This window comes from Elephantulus edwardii, unplaced genomic scaffold (genome assembly GCF_000299155.1).
Source record: "Elephantulus edwardii isolate Elephantulus edwardi_28Jun2011 unplaced genomic scaffold, EleEdw1.0 scaffold00006, whole genome shotgun sequence".
Taxonomy (NCBI): Eukaryota; Metazoa; Chordata; class Mammalia; order Macroscelidea; family Macroscelididae; genus Elephantulus; species Elephantulus edwardii.
The window spans coordinates 10,267-28,598 of record NW_006399756.1 but is presented as its reverse complement, the minus strand read 5'-3'; the positions used below and the strand labels follow the sequence as shown (position 1 = coordinate 28,598).

At 41.3% G+C, this 18,332-nt stretch overlaps 2 protein-coding genes across 2 annotated transcripts in view; one reads left to right on the top strand and one right to left on the bottom strand.

The window, feature by feature from the left end:
- Nucleotides 1-381, top strand: part of LOC102865712 (cytochrome P450 2E1-like) — a 14,490-nt gene extending 14,109 nt beyond the window's left edge. The window contains exon 9 of the mRNA XM_006879851.1: nt 197-381. Within this exon, the coding sequence (XP_006879913.1) occupies nt 197-381 (185 nt within the window). The remainder of the gene's footprint in view (nt 1-196) is intronic.
- A 10,488-nt stretch (nt 382-10,869) lies between these two features.
- On the bottom strand, nt 10,870-17,530 carry LOC102866784 (synaptonemal complex central element protein 1-like). The gene is made up of 12 exons (XM_006880102.1): nt 17,476-17,530; nt 15,547-15,606; nt 14,986-15,060; nt 14,332-14,379; nt 14,032-14,086; nt 12,819-12,908; nt 12,503-12,566; nt 11,694-11,760; nt 11,472-11,595; nt 11,287-11,397; nt 11,106-11,190; nt 10,870-10,941 (listed from the first exon to the last, which is right to left on the bottom strand). The coding sequence occupies exons 1-12, from the start codon at nt 17,501-17,503 to the stop codon at nt 10,870-10,872; spliced, it is 879 nt and encodes a 292-aa protein (XP_006880164.1). The 5' UTR covers nt 17,504-17,530.
- Nucleotides 17,531-18,332: the final 802 nt, after the last annotated feature.

The window sequence follows — 18,332 nt, the reverse complement described above, 5'->3', positions numbered from 1 at the left end:
CTCCAGGTTCACCCATTTTGAATAATATTACATGAGTTCCTTGTTTTTCAATGCAGCATAGTATTCCATTGTGCGAATATACCACAGCTTCTCTATCCATTCGTTCTATCCTACTCCCTCCTCTGTTGGGACTTTGGTAGAGTTGACTTTCTGTGGAACACCCTCAGTGTCTGATTAGCACTCTTGTTACTTCTAGGAAAACGGGTATGTGTTGGAGAAGGCCTGGCTCGCATGGAGTTGTTCCTCTTCTTGTCTGCCATTTTACAGCATTTCAATTTGAAGTCTCTTGTTGATCCAAAGGACATTGATCTCAATCCCATTACAGTTGGGTTTGGTAGAATCCCACCGTATTACAAACTCTGTGTCATCCCTCGCTCATGATTAAAGAAGGCATGTACTGAATAACCAAGGTCGGCACCCCAGGTGATTGTTCGACCTTCCTGTTCCCTGCATACTCAGAGTCACCCAGGCAATATCCTTGTCCACAGTGCCTTCAGTGAGTATAGTTGGGATCGCACCAATGGACTGAAAAAGGCCATAGATGCTGCTCTCAGGCCTGAGACTGAAATGGAAAGCAAAGTTCAAGAAAGACTATTTTAGATTAAACTTTGGGTTAGTTTGACCTATATTGGATAACTTAAAAACAATTCTAATTAAGAATTTATCACTTTAAACCTCTTCTGAAAAAAAGGAAAGCTTTCCAGTCACCAAACTAGTATCTATTGTAAAAAACGTTAACCTTGTGAAAAATACCTATGGAACTTCCTCAGAACCTAAATTTGCTTGCCTAGACTAATTTTAAGCACTATTCTAGGCTGTAATTTTAGATTACAGCATATATGGGAACTCAAACAATCCAGTTTTCTCATCTTTAAATATAAAGATGTTAGTCAGGAGAAATATGGACAATCTCCTGTGCTATTTACCTCTGAAATAAACTGGAGGGTCATCTAGGAGTTGGTTCTCATTCAATAGCAATGAATGAGTTAGAAAGTGAATATGAAAACATGACTTTGTACCTGGAAAAAGAAATATTTTTCCTTCCTTTTTGTGATTTTAGTGAAAGTTTATTAATAAAATTGATTTTTCATTCATTCATATACATTTTCCTCCCTACTCTCCCAATGCAATTTATGGTCCTAGATTATTCATTGCCATACAAATAATGTCTAATTATCAATTCCTTTCAGATCGACTTTCTCATTACTTATTCAAGTGCAATGATCATTAATCACATATCCATTCTTTTCTTGCTCTCCTACCCCGTAATCGTCTAGTTTTAAAACAGTGATCTTATGTGGATTTTGTCTGTGGAAAGAGAAATCTTGAACATAAGAAAACCCTAGTATGGGATGAGACAGATGACAAAAACATGAGTTCTGCTTAGTGAACAGTATGCTAACACTCTGAGACGAGGAACTGTCTGGAACATGTTCTTCTGTCCCACTTGCAACTTAGCACTCCCAACTTTGCACCTAGGTCTTATTTTCCATGAACAGGTGGTGACCACACTTTGCTCTCCCTCTTGAAGCAGAGAACTAAGTGAGTTACGTAGCATAAAATACTATATGACACCTTCTATGCTTTGGAATGTACCCCTTAATAAAAAGAGTACTGTTTCATCTGGGCTTTTGTCATGAATACTGTAACTTGAAAATAAAACCAATATATACAGGTATGTGCTGTGCTCTTTATGACTATGTCTGGGTATGTCTTAGTATGGTGCTTCTTGGTCCAAGCATAGGTTTAACATAAGCACAATTACGTGTCCTGGGATTCCCATTCTCCTCAAGGTTAGCCACAATTTGTTGTGATCACACAGTCAAATGCCTTTGCATAGTCAATGAAACACATACAGACATTCCTCTGGTATTCTTTGCTTTCTGCCAAGATCCATTTGACACTGGCTTGCTTGGCTCTATAATCAACACTCTTGGTACCAGTAGCCAGGAAATTAAAGGACGAATTGCATTGGGAAAGTCTGTTGTCAGAAATGTCTCCAAAGTCCTGACGATCAATGATGTCGGTCTGGAGACTACGGTGTGCCTGATACAGGCCGTGGTCTTTGCAATGACTCGCTATGAATCAGAGAGCTGGACAATGACTAGGGATAATAGAGAGTTGATGCCTTTGAGCTGTGGTGCTGGAGACGAGTATTGAATATACCATGGACTGCGAGGAGAACCAACAAGTTTATCCTGGAGAGGGTGGAACCAGGCTATTCCTTGGAGACAAGGATTCTGAAGCTTCGTCTGACATACTTTGGACATGTGGCAAGGCAGAATCAGTCCTTGGAGAGGGATGTCATGCTTGGGAGGATGGAGGGTCAACATAGGATAGGAAGATCCTCTGTGAGACGGATTGATTCAGTCACTGAGGTAATGGGGATAAGTGTGTCGGGGATAGTAAGATTGGCAAGGGATAGCAAAGGGTTTAGGGCTGTTGTACATAGGGTGCTATGAGTCGCAGGTGACTCGAAAGCACATAACAACAACAAAATGTTGAACACAGAAACTACATGATCCAGCTATTCCACTACTACGAATATATCCCAAGGAAATGAGAACTGAGATATAAATGGAGATTTTTACACCCATGTTCATAGCTGCGCTATTCACCATCACAAGAACATGGAAACATCCCAAATGTCCAACCAAAATGGAATTGAGGAATTGTGGTACATTCACACAACGGAATACTAACCAGGACTTAGGAGGAATAATTTTGAAAAATACCATATAACTTAGGAGAGACTGGAGAGCATTATGCTGAGTGAACAAACTCGTCCCTTAAGGACAAATACTGCATAAGTTCATTATTGTAAAAATAGAAGGATAACTAGTAAGACATGTTTAGGGACCCAAGTGTGGAAAGGGTGAGAGCAGAGGGGTGAGGATGGGTAGGGATGAAACCACAGGGTTGCAAAATTTGGTGGGTGGAAGGAAGGGAGTGAAGGAAACGTAATCCATGGGAGTGACTATATGAAACACAGGGTGAATGAAGAAAATTGTGAAACATAGTATATATGAACTTTGTAAGCAAACATATACTATTAAAAATCAGCAATGAAAACTTTATTGATAATTTATTGTAAAATAGATAAATTCAAAATTACTCCATTGATCAGTCCCTCCAACCCCTCATACCCTTTACCTCCATGGCAGGTTGTTGACAGCACCACAGATACTGCACTGTAGCAACACCAGTTATGTGGTGCATCCTTTCACTGCTTCTGTCACTTATGCTGTCGTTTCCCATTCTTAAGAAATATGAAGTTCATAATGGATATCTAAGGAGCCCCTTTTTTTTTCATTGAAACACCCTTACAATATATAATCAATATTTGTCTTTGCAACTCAGTTGACCTTAAACATGGCTTGACTTTGGCTTATCTAACATACTACTGCAGGTCATCTTTAGGTCTCCATAATGTGTCATATGCTCCTTGCTGGAACTAAGTTTCATCTTATTATCCCTAACAGTGCTGTTGTTTTTATGTGCCATCAAGTTGCCTGTGACCCATAGCAACTCTATGTACAGCAGCTCTGAATCATGCATGCACCCACACACACAGAGGCAGACACACAGATAACAATAAGCTCCTAAATATTGTGCTCTTATCAACCAGTACCGATGAACTTAGGAGTTCTATTGCAGGGAATGATATCATTTGTAGATGTGGCTATATGCTTTACCTAGGTGGAGTGGGAATACCTGGACACTGCACAGAGGACCCTGTAAAAGGATGTGATGCTAGAAAACTACAGTATCTTGGTGTCACTAGGTTAACAAACTTTTCCTATATTCTCAAAGCAAATAGTTTTTCCTTCAATGATAAATATACAAACTATAAATCTCAGTGCTAATTAAGTTTAGTAACTCCAAACCAGAAAGATTATCTGTGTTCTTGTCCCATTAATGAAAAGGTTGATTTGGATTTTGTCCTTCATTAAAGGTCCTAAAACTTAAGGTATTTGGCAGAAGTCATTCATTATTTCCCATAAGCAGGGCATTCCATTACCAAACCTGAGGCAATTTTCAGATTGGAGCAAGGAGAAGAGATGTGTATATTAGATGGTTTCCCAGATCAGAAGGGAGCACCGGGGATGGGATTCCAGTGTGGTAGTGAGCACACAGTGGTTGATGATCTCTGGGACAGTTGGCCAAATTACTGGCTCAGGACTGAGAAGATTTGACCACATGGTAAGGATGGTGCAACTACAATGGAAGTGCCACTAGAGGGTGGCTCCAGAGAGAAGTTTCTTTTCTCACTGTGTAAGAGGCTCTTAGGTTTTGTCCATTTCAACTTGTACTGGCAATCTTCAAATCCTTGTAAAGTTTCATATGGTGTGATAACTGTCTGTGTTTATGTTCTTTATCGTAACTTAGCAGTAAATGACACATGCTAGCATCACAAAGAAAACTTTGTTCCCAAATGAGATTACTTCCAGAAGCACAACCGTTCAAATGCTACCACATAACTTGCAGGGCATAATTTCACCCATGACAGGTGACTTGTTTCCTGCTGATAGTCTATTTCTTGTGAGATGTTATCACTTTAATTAGTAGCTGGCTTTAGAGCACAAATTTTAAGACTTTCCATTTAGAAAAAGAGAAAATTTGTTTCCCCACAAATTTTTATTACAGAATAAAATAGAAAACAAGCTAACGAGTAAAGATCTTACTGCAGCTCTTTGGGTACAAGGCAGATATAGATTCTGATCTTCTTATCTGACTTCCAATGTTTCCCTTTTCACTTTTCTCAACAACCCTGTCTACTAGCCTTTTTTCTTGCTATGTGTTGTTTATCATTCTAATTGGCTCACCTGTTCTATATGTGCTTCCTGAAGCAGCCACTTTTCTATAAATATGAAATCGTTATTTTCTTTAGTTTACGTCTGCATATTTAAGCTGTTTTGAAGGCCACAGTTGTAACCATGTCCAATATGTGTGTAGACATTTACATTTGGTTTTTTGGTTTAACTCAGTCTAAACCAAAGTATTTTAAAAGCAATAACCAAAAAATACTTTGGGGATGATTCTCATGCTGGGCCACCAGAACTGACAACAAGAAGCAGACTTCACATACAGTAAACATCACCAAAACCCCTTCCACAGAAATTCTTAAGGGCTCATAAAAACTGCCCGCCCCCAAGTTTAGATGTTCAGGAAGTACATGGTCCAAGTAAGAGAAGATGGGAAAGTCAAGGCAGACATTTGTGGCAAGATCATTAACAAGAAAACATTAACTCATATGAGAACATTAACTCATGGAGTGCTAAGAAAACTGTCTCCACACCTTTTCAACCTGGACGTGCTCACCAAGTTGTGCCAAGAAATCTGGAGAACAAGCACTTGGCTAACTGACTGGAAGAGATCTATATTTGTTCCCATTCCAAAGAAGGGTGACCCAACAGCATGTGGAAACTATAGAACAATCTCATTGATTTCACATGCAAGCAAGATTCTACTGAAGATTATCCCAAAACGAGTGGAACAGCACATCAGCAGAGAACTACCAGAAGTCCAGGCTGGGTTTAGAAGAGGTCATGGTACTAGGGATATTGTAGCTAATGTTAGATGGACCTTAACTGAAAGCAGGGAATACCAGCGGATGTATATCTGTGTTTCATTGATTATGCAAAGGCGTTTGACTGTGTGGATCATAACAAACTGTGGCTTACGCTGAGAAGAATGGGACTCAATCCCAGAATACTTGATCGTGCTAATGCAAAACCTATACTTGGACCAAGAGGCAGTCATCAGAACAGAGCAAGGAAACACTGCATGGTTTTCCAAAAGTGGGAAGGGCGTACGCCAGGAATGTGTCCTGTCTCCATACCGTTTCAACCTTTATGCAGAACAGATCATCCGGTAGGCTGGGCTCTATAAGGAGAAATGTGGGGTCAAGATTGGTGGAAGATCTATCAACAATCTGCATTATGCAGATGACACAACCCTGCTTGCTGAAACTGAGGAGGACCTGAAGTGCTTGCTGCCAGAGGGTCAAGGACTGCAGCCTTCAACATGGATTGAGGCTCAATATCAAGAAGACAAAGATTCTCACCACTGCACCCATTGGCAGCATCAGGATGGATGGGGAAGGGATTGAGATTGGTCACAGCTTTGGTTTGCTTGGCTCCACAGTCAACACTCTTGGCACCAGCAGCCAGGAAATTGAAAGACGTATTGCCATGGGAAAGTCTGCTGTTAGGGACCTCTCCAAAGTACTGAAGATCAATGGTGTCTCTCTGGAGACTAAGGTGTGTCTGATACAGGCCATGGTCTTTGCAATCACTTGTTATGCATCAGAGAGTTGAACAATGACTAGGGAGGACAGAAAGTGAATTGATGCCTTTGAGCTGTGATGCTGGAGAAAAGTAGTACTATGAACTGCTAAGAAAACAAACAGATTCATTCTGGAGAGGGTTAAACTGAGTGGCTTCTTGGAGGCAAGGATTCTGAGGCTTCATCTGACATATTTTGGACATGTTGTAAGGAGGGACCGGTCCTTGGAGGGGGACATCATGCTTGGTACGGTGGAGGGACAGTGCAGGAGAGGAAGGCCCTCTATGAGGTGGATTGATTCAGTGACTAGAGTAATCAGGATGGGTGTATCGGAGACAGTGAGATTGGTTCTGGGCTGTTGTACACAAGTTCACTATGAGTCGCAAGCAACTCAATGGCACACAACAACAGCAACATATTAGAGCTCAATTACAAGAAGACCTTTAACTTGAGCACAAACTCTTTTAAGAAATCTGTGGAGTGAGTTCAAACTATATTTTATAAGTAAAGAGAACTAATCAGGAATGAGGCCTAATGGTTTGAATGTGTGTAAGGAACAGTTACATTCTGGAAGGGTAAGATGTTCTGATTTTCTTTAAAGTCTGGTATAAACTGGGCATTTTTTATTTTGTTAATAATCAAGTGTAAGCTGATTGGCCATTGAGATTTCATTAACAATTTGCTATGGGCAGGAAGCCTCTTGTTTAAGCAATCATGACCTGGTGGGCAGGCCTTTGTATTTAAAAGCCCTGGGGCCCTCAGGCCTGGTGTTACTTGGGTTTGAGGAGAACACTGTTCTAAGTGGTGCAGCACTTGTCAATTTGCTGTACTGAGATAACTTGGGGTTGCTATGACACTGAAAACTGTGCTACTGGTGAGTCAAAGGCCATAAGGGTTACAAATGATGGAAAGGTTTTGGTTGAGCTCCATGATTAAGACAGACTAGGAAGCAGGATGGATTGTCTACTTCCTAAATAACAGGTCTTTGAAACCCCTATGAACAGTAAAGGAATGAGGATAGTTATATAAGTGTAGTGGTAGAGCCCAGATTGGAAGTCAGTTGAAATGAGGAAAAACAACAACAAACATTGTTTAATAACTGGAACACGGAATGTACATAGCTTGAATATTGGAAAACTGGAAAAATGAAAGTGAAGACAAGGAACATCAACATTCTAGGCATTAGTGAGAGGAGATGGACCAGCTTTGGTCACTTTGAATCAGAGGATCATATGGTATACAATTCAGGGAATGAAAAACAGGTAAAAGTGTGCTTTCACAGTCAAAATGTCAATTTAGTTTTAACCTGAAATACTATGCTGTGACAGGATAATATCCATATGCATACAAGGAACACCTGTTAACATGACTATTATTCAAATATATGCACCTATATTTGTGCTTTATTGACTATGCAAAGGCATTTGACTGTGTGGATCATAACAAGTTGTAGCTGACATTGAGAAGAATGGGAATCTCATAGCGCTTAATTGTGCTCATGTGGAACCTATACCTGGGCCTGGAGGCTGACATAAGAACAAATCAGGGGAACACTGCTTGGTTTAAAATTGATAAGGGAGTGTGTCAGGGTTGTATTCTGTCTCCAAACCTATTAAATCTGTATGCTGAGCAAATTATTTGAGAAACTGGACTGTAGAAGAGGAGTGTGGCACTATGATTGTAGGGAGATTCGTCAATAACCTGTGTTATGCAGATGACACTACCTTACTTGCTGAAAGTGAGGAGGCAGTGAAGCACTTGTTGCAAAAGATAAAGGAATGCAGCCTTTGGTATGGACTGCATCTCAAGGCAGCATCATGGTGATTGAAGAAGAGACTGAAACTGTCTATAGCATCATCTTGCTTGGTACAGCAGTCAGGAAATAAGTACACTGGGATAATCTGCAGTTAGGGACCTCTCCAAATTACTGAGGAAAATTATGTCAGTTAGAAAACTAAGGTGTGTCTGATTCAGGCCACGGTTTTTCTGATCACTTGTTATGCATCTGAGAGCTGGACAATGAATAAGGATGACATAAAAATAATTGACACCTTTGAGCTATGGTGCTGGAGAAGAGTACTGAACATCCCATGGATAGCCAAGAGAACAAACATATATGTCTCGGAGAGGGTGCAGCCGGAGTGCTCTTTGGAGGCAAGAATGATGAGGCTTTGCCTCACATACTTTGGGCATACTGCTAGGAGGAGCTATTCCTTGGAGAAGGAAATGATACAAGGAAGGGTGGAGGATCAGTGAAGGAGAGGAATACCCTCATTCAGGTGGATTGACACAGTGACTGCTAAAATGGGCTCTTGTGTGTCAGAAAGTGGGAAGATGGCACAGGATAGAACAGGGCTCAGATCTTTTGTTCATAGGGTCACTGTGAGTCATACTCAAATCAACAGCACCTAACAGCGACAACCACAAAGGATTTACTCCAGCCTGTTAAAGTCTTAATGGAAAAGAGTTGCCCTGCCAATCTAAAGGAACATGGTTCGAATCCACCAGTTACTCCATGGGAGTATTTAATTTTGAAATTCCTCAGATAGTATTTTTTTCATCAAAGGAAATGGCAGACTTTTCAGAAGCCTTTTGAACATAGTAGATGAGAGACAGTCTTTAGCAAGGAGACATCATTCTAGAACTTACACTAGTATACATATGAATGGGAGAAAATAGTTTCTTAGAAGCCATAGCTTTTTAATCCTAGAGCTCATTTGGAGAGGAAACACCATAAATGTAATCAAGATGGGGATAATATCAGAAAGAAACTATATCTTAAAAAGCTTCACAGTCACTCAGGAAAGAACATTTTTGATTGTATTATCTGTAGAGAAACTTTATGTACAAAGTCTAACCTTATCAAAGAACACACATGGAAAAACTGTAAAAATAGTACATGTGGAAAACCCATCATTAGCAAATCAATCTTTAGAATACATTAGAAAATAAACACAAAGAAGAGAAATCACCCTATGCTTGTAATAAATGTGAAAAGTATTTCTGCCGTTAAGTCAGACCTAACTGTTCATACACACCGGGGGAAAACTCTATGAGTGTCATATATGTGTAAAAACCTTATACCAGAATTTAGCCTTTACTGTACGTTAGAAAATTCATAACAAGAGAAAACTCATAAATGCAGTGAGTGTGGCAAAACCCTCTACAAGAAATCAATCTCCACTGCACATCAGAGCATACACACACTGGAGAGGGAAGCTATGAATGTGAGGAATGTGGAAATCCTTTGACTACAGACCTTTCCTAATCGTACATAGGAGAATACACTCAAGAGAGAAACTTTATACATACATACAATGATAGTGGGAAATTGTACTATATATCTAAGAACTCACACTAGGAAGAAACCCTTTGAGTGTAATAAATGTAGGGAAACCTTCTACCATGACATCTCAGATCACATCATAGCTACATAATAACTGTCTCTAATTGTGCTTCATTAATATTATAGAGAGCAGGACTTAATAATACATAGAATAATTACATTACACTAAGAATCTTAGGCTAGTCAAGTTGAAACATATTTTTTTGAGACACAATTCAGTCAGTGACACCACCCTTGGAAATTATGTGGATGCACAGAGTAGGGAAATGGTCCAACTTCCATGTGTTTCATATAGATACAGAAGCTTCCATTAGGAATTTTGCTTCTTCTTTTCCTAAATGAAATCTTTATATAGTAAATAGCTTTTAAAATGCAAGCAAGTCTTGTTCAGGGTGCTCTTGAATCACACTGGCCTATTTATTCTCTCAGTGTGAACTCTACTATAATTACTATAGCTTTATAATGTTGTTGTGTAACAGAGTGAGAACCGGCACATAGCTGACCCTCTGGTGGATTTTCAGAGACAGTTAATCACATGGGAAGAGACTGAACGCCCATTCTTCTCCCGCAGAGCAGCTGGTGGCCTCGAACTACATGCCTTTGGGATTGTAACACAGCTTCTTGCCATCAAGCCACCAGCTTTACAACATGTAATGATATTTGGAAGTCCTCTCACCTCATTATTCACATGGCTGCCCTTGAGCCTTTGGTTTTACAAATACATCTTAGAAACAGCCTATCAATTTCTTTTAAAAACCATCTATTCTGAATGTGATGTGATAGTATAGAAATCCATTAATTTGTAGAGAACTGATTTTTTTACATGATTCCCTTAAATATGTTTACCTATCATTAGCTTATTGTCTCTCAGCTTCACATTAAAATATTTTTTTTCTGTCTTTAGAAAAATGGGTCCGGGCTCTTTAACATTTGCCAGCTGGTATGATGGTAACCCTGTCAGCAGCCAGCTGGAGAGAACTTGCTCAGGTAAGGTAGCTATGGTATCATATATGCTCTAAGTTCATTTCATTGTCTGTTATGTGCTTCCCGGTAGGGGTTAAAACTGAAACTGAGGGGATCCTTGGGCCTTGCCCTCGCCTGTCTCTAACACTGACTCAGCTGAGACAGTGGCATGAAAACAGCAGCTTTATTTCCAGTAGATCTGTGGAATGAGGTCAGCAACAGGATAGCAACTGTAGGAGTTCATGGGGAGGTGTGGACTGTTGTTGGGCCTACTAGTTGGGTGGCTCCAGGTCTTTCTTGTCATTGGCCCTAAACTTGGCACTGGATTTCAGGAGGTACTGTGCCTGGGAGGGGCAAGGGATCAGGGTGTGAAGTGGAATAAAAAGGTAACCTCTCCATCCACCACCACCTTTTTTCTTGGTTGTAGTCCATGCTAAAAATGTCCTTCCTAGTGTCCATCCCCCAAGTTCAGCCCCATTCTCATGTCCCTATTTCCGAGACTCTCTACCTCTCCACGGAGGGCCCCTTCTTCTTGGGGGTTTTGGGCTTGTGTGGGAACCTGGGCTCCATGCTTCTCTAGTTCTTCCTTCAACCTGGACAGAAAGAGGGACAGGAAGAAAGAACAAGAGTGTGTGAAGCCCCAAGGAACACAGAGATGCCCACTCTGGAGCAGAGAGATCCACACCCACCTCTGGCGCTTCTCCTGTAGCTGCTGGCACCTCTCCTGGAGCTGCTGCTGGCGCTGGGTTGCAGTCTCCAGAAGCTCCTTAGCTTTGTCATTTTCCTCCTCAAACATCTGCCTGGGGAGAGAAGGGAACTTCAGCTCCAGCCACCTCTCATTCCCTTCCACCCCTTTCTCCATCTGTGTTCTTACACAGCGGCCACAGCCTCCTTGCTGCGCAGAAAGAGTCCCTCACTGATGGTCAAGGGACCTTCAGCCCCACACAAGGAGTTCAGTCGATGCTTTACATCCTCCAGCTTTGCCTGGATCAGCTTCTCTGAGGTGGGAAGGTGTGGCAAGATTAAAACGTGAGTGAAGGCCAGTCAGGACGGACAGGGAAGGGCCACTTATATCCCTCCAAAGCTCAGGCCTCACCTTCCTTGAGTAACTGCTCCTTACTGCTGTCCAGGGTGCTGATCTCCTGTGCCAGTCGCTCTGATTTCTGAGAGGCAAATATAAGACTAGTTCATACCTCATGGAATCTCTACCTAGTTTTGTCATTCATTTATTCATCTTTTCAAGGTGTCTCTCTTGCTATCACTCTCCTGGGCTCCATTTCTGCTATCTCAGCAGACAGGTCTGCATCACAATCTTTGCAATGGCCCTTTCTGTTGCCACCAACTCTCACCTGACACCCAAGCCTAGTATGTTGTGATGGTCACAACTAGCCTAGCATGAGAATCACAAATGCAGCATCATTGCTCCTTATTCCATCCTAATACTGTATCCTCTATCCATTTCCTTGATTATCATCTGATGCCCTCCCCCCCCCCAAAAAAAAAAGCCCAGAGTGATAAAGATTGTTTCTCTTGTGCCTGTGATGATACTGGACACATCCATGGACACTCAAAAAATATAGGGCCGACCTTGATAAGGATACTAGAGCAGGGTGATGGTGAGGAAAGTAACATGGAGCATGGCCCTTTGCTCAGACACAGACAGTCTAGACAGGTGCCACAAAGAAGGTATGAAAGGTGAAAGCACTGGGTTTTATTTTGATGATGATGTGTGTGTGTACTGTCAAAATGGATCTGACTGGTGCAGGAGGAGACTGTCCCTCCTCCAGCAGAGTATCTGGTGGATTCGAACTATACACCTCTGGGACTGCAGTGCAACCTTTTGCCACTAGAGCACCAGAGCTCACCGAAAGTATTGGTTTTGAGAGAGGTGAGGCAGGAACTTACATGGAACTCCCAGAGATCCTTATGCTGTCCCGTAAGATCCTCTAGCTGCTCCTCAAAATTTAACCTGAGGACCAACCAAACAAGAATGAGGAGTCAAGGGCTATGACTCCAACCCTAACCCTAACCCCAATTCCAGAGAAAGAGAGAGACAGACAGACACAGAAACACAGAGAGAGAGAAACATGGACTGGATGGTCCAGGGTTTTTCTGTTCAGATTCCAGAAGTCCTTGACCAAGTTCCCACCTTGATCCTTTGTAAGGTTCACTCCATTGCTCCTTTGTAGCTCTCATCTCTGACACACCCCAACCTAGTTACCTTAGCTGCCTCTGTTTGATCTTTTCTTCCTCAATCTGGGTATTCAGGGCAGAAATTCGGTCTTTGCACTCCTGCAACACTGTGTACTTCCTGGGAGGGGACAAGACAGACCTCTATTGTGTTCTCTGAATATCTCTGAGGCTGGGCAGAGCTAGACATAAGGCACTTCTGTTTCCTGTTTTTGAGTACTCTGTGACAACCATCACTCCACATCCTATCTGCCATTGGCCTATGAATGGGTCTAGTGTCTTGGTGTTAATGAGTATTTGGGCCTGGCTTTGAGCCCTGACTCTGCCACAGAGACTGTGGCCCGGTGCTTCTGCTTCTGGCTCCCAGTTGCCTTCTCTGTAACGTAGTGGTGGTGAGAGGGCCGAATAGAAGTGCAATTATTAGGATTACGGAGATCACTATGGGCATGGCGAAGTCCACATGCAGAAACACCATAATGTCATCAAATTTTACAAAACAGTTCCAATCTAGAGGTGTCAGGGCTTGGGGCTTCTAGTCACAAAAATGAGCTAAATAATCTTTAGGAGATAGAAAGGTGCTAATCAGTTGGACAGATGGGAGGGTAATGGATAAATGGACAGAGATGGATGCTTGGATAGGTGGTTACTGAATTGGGGGATGTTTAAATGGACAGATGTCTGAATAGGCAGTTGAGAAGTTAAATGATGACAAACTAAAACATGGAAATTAATGAGTTTTTAATGGACAATCTAGCAAATTAATAATTATACTAATGTGTGAGAAAGCTGCCCCTTTTTTCCATTGTTGTTTTTATTGTGATTTTAACCAGACTTTACAGAAAAGTTGGATTTTCATTCACTCATTATTGCACATTTTCCTCTCTCCTCCTCCTTTCCCGCTTCCCCACTTCACTTTCAATTTTTTAAAGAAATCATTGTTGCACAATTTCCTTCCTCTTTCTCCAGTCCACTTTGCAATGCACTTCTTATTCTGGACTGCTGTCATATGTATAATGACTAATCATATTTTCCTTTTAAACAGTTCTTTTTTTCCTCTTTTCCAATGCAGTATTCATTATCTATCTACCCTTTTCCTAGTTTCCCCCCAGATCCCCAATTCAGTCCTGCTTCATAACAACTGAGCAGGGAAGCTGCTTGTCTGATGTGTCCTTTTCGTGTGCTCAAATCTTTCACAGTGGGAAATGGGGATGAGTGTAGGGCAAAGTTCAGGCAGAGCCTCTTACCTCTGGGCCTCATTGTCTTTCTCCTGGCAGTGCAGACGCAAGATCCTCAGTGTCTCTGCAGGAGAAGGAAGGCCCCATGAAGTTTGTAAATGCCACTGGATTTGGTCAGAGAGGTCACAGGTCAGACCTCATCCAGCTTTGTGGGGAATATACTGGACATTACTATTTATTACAAGTCTGGTGGAGGCTACAGAAGGAAATAACCCAACCCTAGGTTCAGAAGGTTCCCACTGGTGTGGAATGAGTGGTTCTCTGTAGCAAAGTAAAAGACAAATGTGTGAAGACAAGAGTTGAATATACCTTGCTTTTTGTTCAAGATCTCCTCCAGGTGTACCTTCTCTCCATTTACTGGAAAACAATGAAACACCGAGACAATAGGGAAGAGGTTTTCATAAGGTTGCACAGAAGATTTATAAAAGCTCTGCCCACTATCTAAAATGTGGACATCTGGAGGCAAGCTCCCTCCACACTGTGGCCCTTTTCTCCATACACATCAAATGGTCCTGGCATTTACAGATGTTTGTATGTGGGATCTGTTGAAGGGAAAGAAATATGCCATCACATAAGATGGGGGAAATGGCTATCAAAGAATCCTCCAGGAGTGTGAAGATCCAAGACGAGATGGGAGAAGGGTAAAATCTTTAGATAAGATGATCAGGTAGTCTTTCTCAAAAAGGATATTAAGAGCTGAATGTGGAATGTGACGCAACAGGGAGCTGCCTGGAATCACTAGGGGAAAAACATTACACATGGGAAAAACAATCCAGAGAAGGCCTGAGACCAGAGATACTTGAAGGGTATTTCTGGATGACCTCTACCGGCAGTGCTAGAGTGGAGAAAGGTCAGTGCTAGGGTCTCATGGACAATAGTGAGGACTTTGTGTATATGAAAAACTAGAGATCAAGTTCATTTCAGACACTGTAGGGAACTCCGGGTGACCCCCAGAAAACTTACTTGACTCTAGTTCCTTCTGCAGGGCCTCCCAAAGGATCCGAGCCTCTCCCAGCTCCTCACTGGCTTTCTTTTTGGCTGAGAAAAAGACAAGAGTACAGACAGTATAGGGAGCTCTAGTGGCAGAAGCTGTGCTGCAATCTCAAAGGCACACAGTTAGAATCCACCAGCTGTTCTGCAGGAGAAGGATGGGCAATCTCCTGTGCAATTAACTGCCTCTGAAAACCAGCCAGAGGGGTCAGTCAGAATGGGTCGATCCAATTCAATGGTACACAACAACAGACACTACATAAGCACAGTTACCAGCCTTGCTCACCCTCAAAAACCTAGAGGGGCTGAGTTTTTACAAAGGAGGGAGCCTTCTCAGGGGGCTGTCCAGGCAGGTTGGGCACTAGAAGGATGTGACTGGGCAATCCCTAAGGTGCTTGGTTTAATGCTTTACTGACAGTCCTGAAATTCTCAGTAGTTTTTTATCAAGGTACCAACATTTTCATTTTTCACTGTGACCTGAAAATCATGTAATTGATATTGGTTGGCAGTTCAGGTTGAGGTCCTTGAACTCACCTTGTTGAACCTCATTAATCCGGTTAATCAGGACCTCAACTCGAGGTTCCAAGCTTCCAGCTATACAGAAAAATAGGTAATTTAGCTAGTGATGACACATGACTAGCTGTGTAGAACAGTCAGAGGTGGAGTGGGTGCCAGCCCAAGGTCTCTGCTGCTTTCATTCAACACAAATTTACTGAACCTTTACTATTATCAGGGAGCTTTGGTGGGGTAATCTATCAGGTGTTGCCCTGCTAATCCAAAGGCAGCACCTCTCAGATGATTTTAATTCAAGAGAGAATGACAGATCATCTCTTTCTTTGCTATTCATAGCCTCCAAAAACCCCAAGAAGGTTAGCTATGAGTCTATAGGATTCTGAATCAACAGCAATGCATTTTTGGTAACTATTAGCAGGTACTATGTTACATTCCAGGAGAGGGAGATGAGACAAACAAATAGAGACAGTGAACCAAATAGTGGTAACTGTATCCAGGGAAGTAAAGTGGTCAAGGGTTAAAGTATGAAAGAAGGAGAAATGTTTCTTCACCTATGGGAAAGGTTCCTGAGGACCTCAAGTCAAGGGAGGAGAGTTGGCCCTGGAAGATTTTGTGTGGTACAAGGACCAAGTAAATGGAAATATGACTGGAAGGAGTCTAGTGAGAAATACATAGTAGATGAAATAGAAAGTTTAGTATGGATTGTGAAGGGGATAGCTGTAGGATTTAATTTTTAGTATACTGGGTTTAGTGGTAAGACTTGTACTGCTAACCCAAAGGCAGGCAATTTGAATCCACCAGCTGCTCCATAAATTAGAGAGGGGAAATTTCCTGTGTGATACATAGCCTCTGAAAACCTGTTGGAGGGTCAGGTAAGTTGGTTTTGACTTGATGGCAAATAACAATAACATACTACTTTAAACAAGTCTGCTGTGAAGGATCTCTCCAAATTACTGAGGAAGAATGCTGTCAATTTGAAGACTAAGCTGTGTCCGATACAGGCCATATTTTTTTCACTTGTTATGCATCTGAGAGCAGGGCAATGAATAATGATGACAGAAGAATTGATGCCTATGAGTTGTGTCATCAGAAAAAGAGTACTGAATATCCTATTGATTATCAAAAGAACAGATATATCTTGTTAAGGTGTAATTAGAGTGTTCCTTAGAGCCAGTGATGGTGAAGCTTTCATACTTTGGACATGTTACTTGGAAAGGGATACCGGACTTGAAAAGGTGGAGGGACAGTGAATGAGAAGAGGATCTTCAAAAAAGATGAGTTGTCATAGTAACTGCAGCAATGGGCTTCAGTATATCAGAGATGATGAGGATGGCACGGGATAGAACAGGGTTCAGATCTGTTGTTCATAGGGTTGTTGAGTTTTACTCGCCTCAATGGTACCCACCCAACAACAATAAAAACAACAACATAATAGGCTTGAACATGGTATAAATTGTGATGATGATACAGGATAGAGCAGCTTCAATCTGTGGTTCACTAGATCACTATGAGTCAGAGTCAACTCCAAAGTACCTAACAGCAGAAACAGCATGCTGCTGTTATGTGCCAGAGTCAGAATTAACTCATAATTGAAACTTATGGGTTTTTGGAAGCTGTAAGCCTCACAGGAGGAGAGTGCTCATCTTACTCCTGCACAAACTGCATGCCTTTGGCTGGCAGCAAAACTCCTTATATACTAGGTCTCTAGAGCTTGCCAAAAGGGTGGCCAGCCAGGAGGTGAAGTTAGACAGAGTTCTGGTAAATCTTTTTTACTTTTTTTCTTTATCATTTTGAAACATGATGTAATAGTGTTAGTTCAAAGTAGTAAAATTTTTAAAAATGTGAATGGGTTAATTCCCCAGGTTGTGAACTCTAGGGATGAGAATTGAACCTACACCTCTCTAACGCTCAACCTCTATCTAAACTTCAGATACAGGGGAGACACATGACCTTTTTGCAGCTTTTTCACCATTTCCATCAAGTCTTCAAATTTCTTTGAGGATTTGGCCTGCCCTGTGGAAACAAAACCAATATTCTTGAACCAGTGAGTGTGCAAGGCCTTAGGATAAGTTCAACAACCCTGACTGTGGGTGAGACACATTGAGGGTAGGTCTCCAACCAAGGTGCTGTCACATTTCATGGGACCAAAAAAAAAGAGAGCCTTATAGATTAAAAGAGATTTAAGACATATCAATCAATTACAATGAATGAACCAAATATAAGATAATCAGGAGAATGGGGGGAATGAACATTTTGTTAAACAAAAGAATTGCTGTTACTATTAAGATGTTTGATAATCTTATTACTTTTTTAAAAAGTGCTGATCTGTTAGAAATATATATGAAAAAAATACACATGAAATTTACCTTTCTTTAAAAATTCTACTCTAATAATGACAAACACTGTCCATAATGGGAAACCATTATGGTATTTGATACCCCAGTGGCACAAGGTTCAGCATAACAGCAAACCCACACTACTCCTTTAATACTTCACTGTGAAATTCTCAAGTATAAAAACCCTGAGGTAGCCAAAAACACAACAGTAATAACCATGGGATTAACAGTTAAATATCATCTGCTCCACAAATAACATCTAAAAGTTTTCCTTTATCTCTCCTTTTACATTTTTATATTCCACAATTATCATATGGATATTATTTTCTTAATTTAAAAAAGGCAAAGATTAAAAATGATCTTTTACTTCTGTATTTCCCATGTAATCCATATGCCAGGTGGGGACATTGAGCAGAGTCAGGGCACTGGCCAGGTGGGGAAACTGACCGTAGTTAGGGTACTGACCAGGTG

What these genes read in the sequence shown, in the direction of transcription:
- LOC102866784 (XM_006880102.1), bottom strand. Translation starts at nt 17,503, where the DNA reads ATGGAAATGGTGAAAAAGCTGCAAAAAG. An exon ending in GCAGAAGGAACTAGAGTCAA is followed by an intron (nt 14,380 to 14,985) that starts GTAAGTTTTCTG and finishes ATTGTTTTCCAG; the next exon opens with TAAATGGAGAGAAGGTACAC. An exon ending in AAAGACAATGAGGCCCAGAG is followed by an intron (nt 12,909 to 14,031) that starts GTAAGAGGCTCT and finishes GTCCCCTCCCAG; the next exon opens with GAAGTACACAGTGTTGCAGG.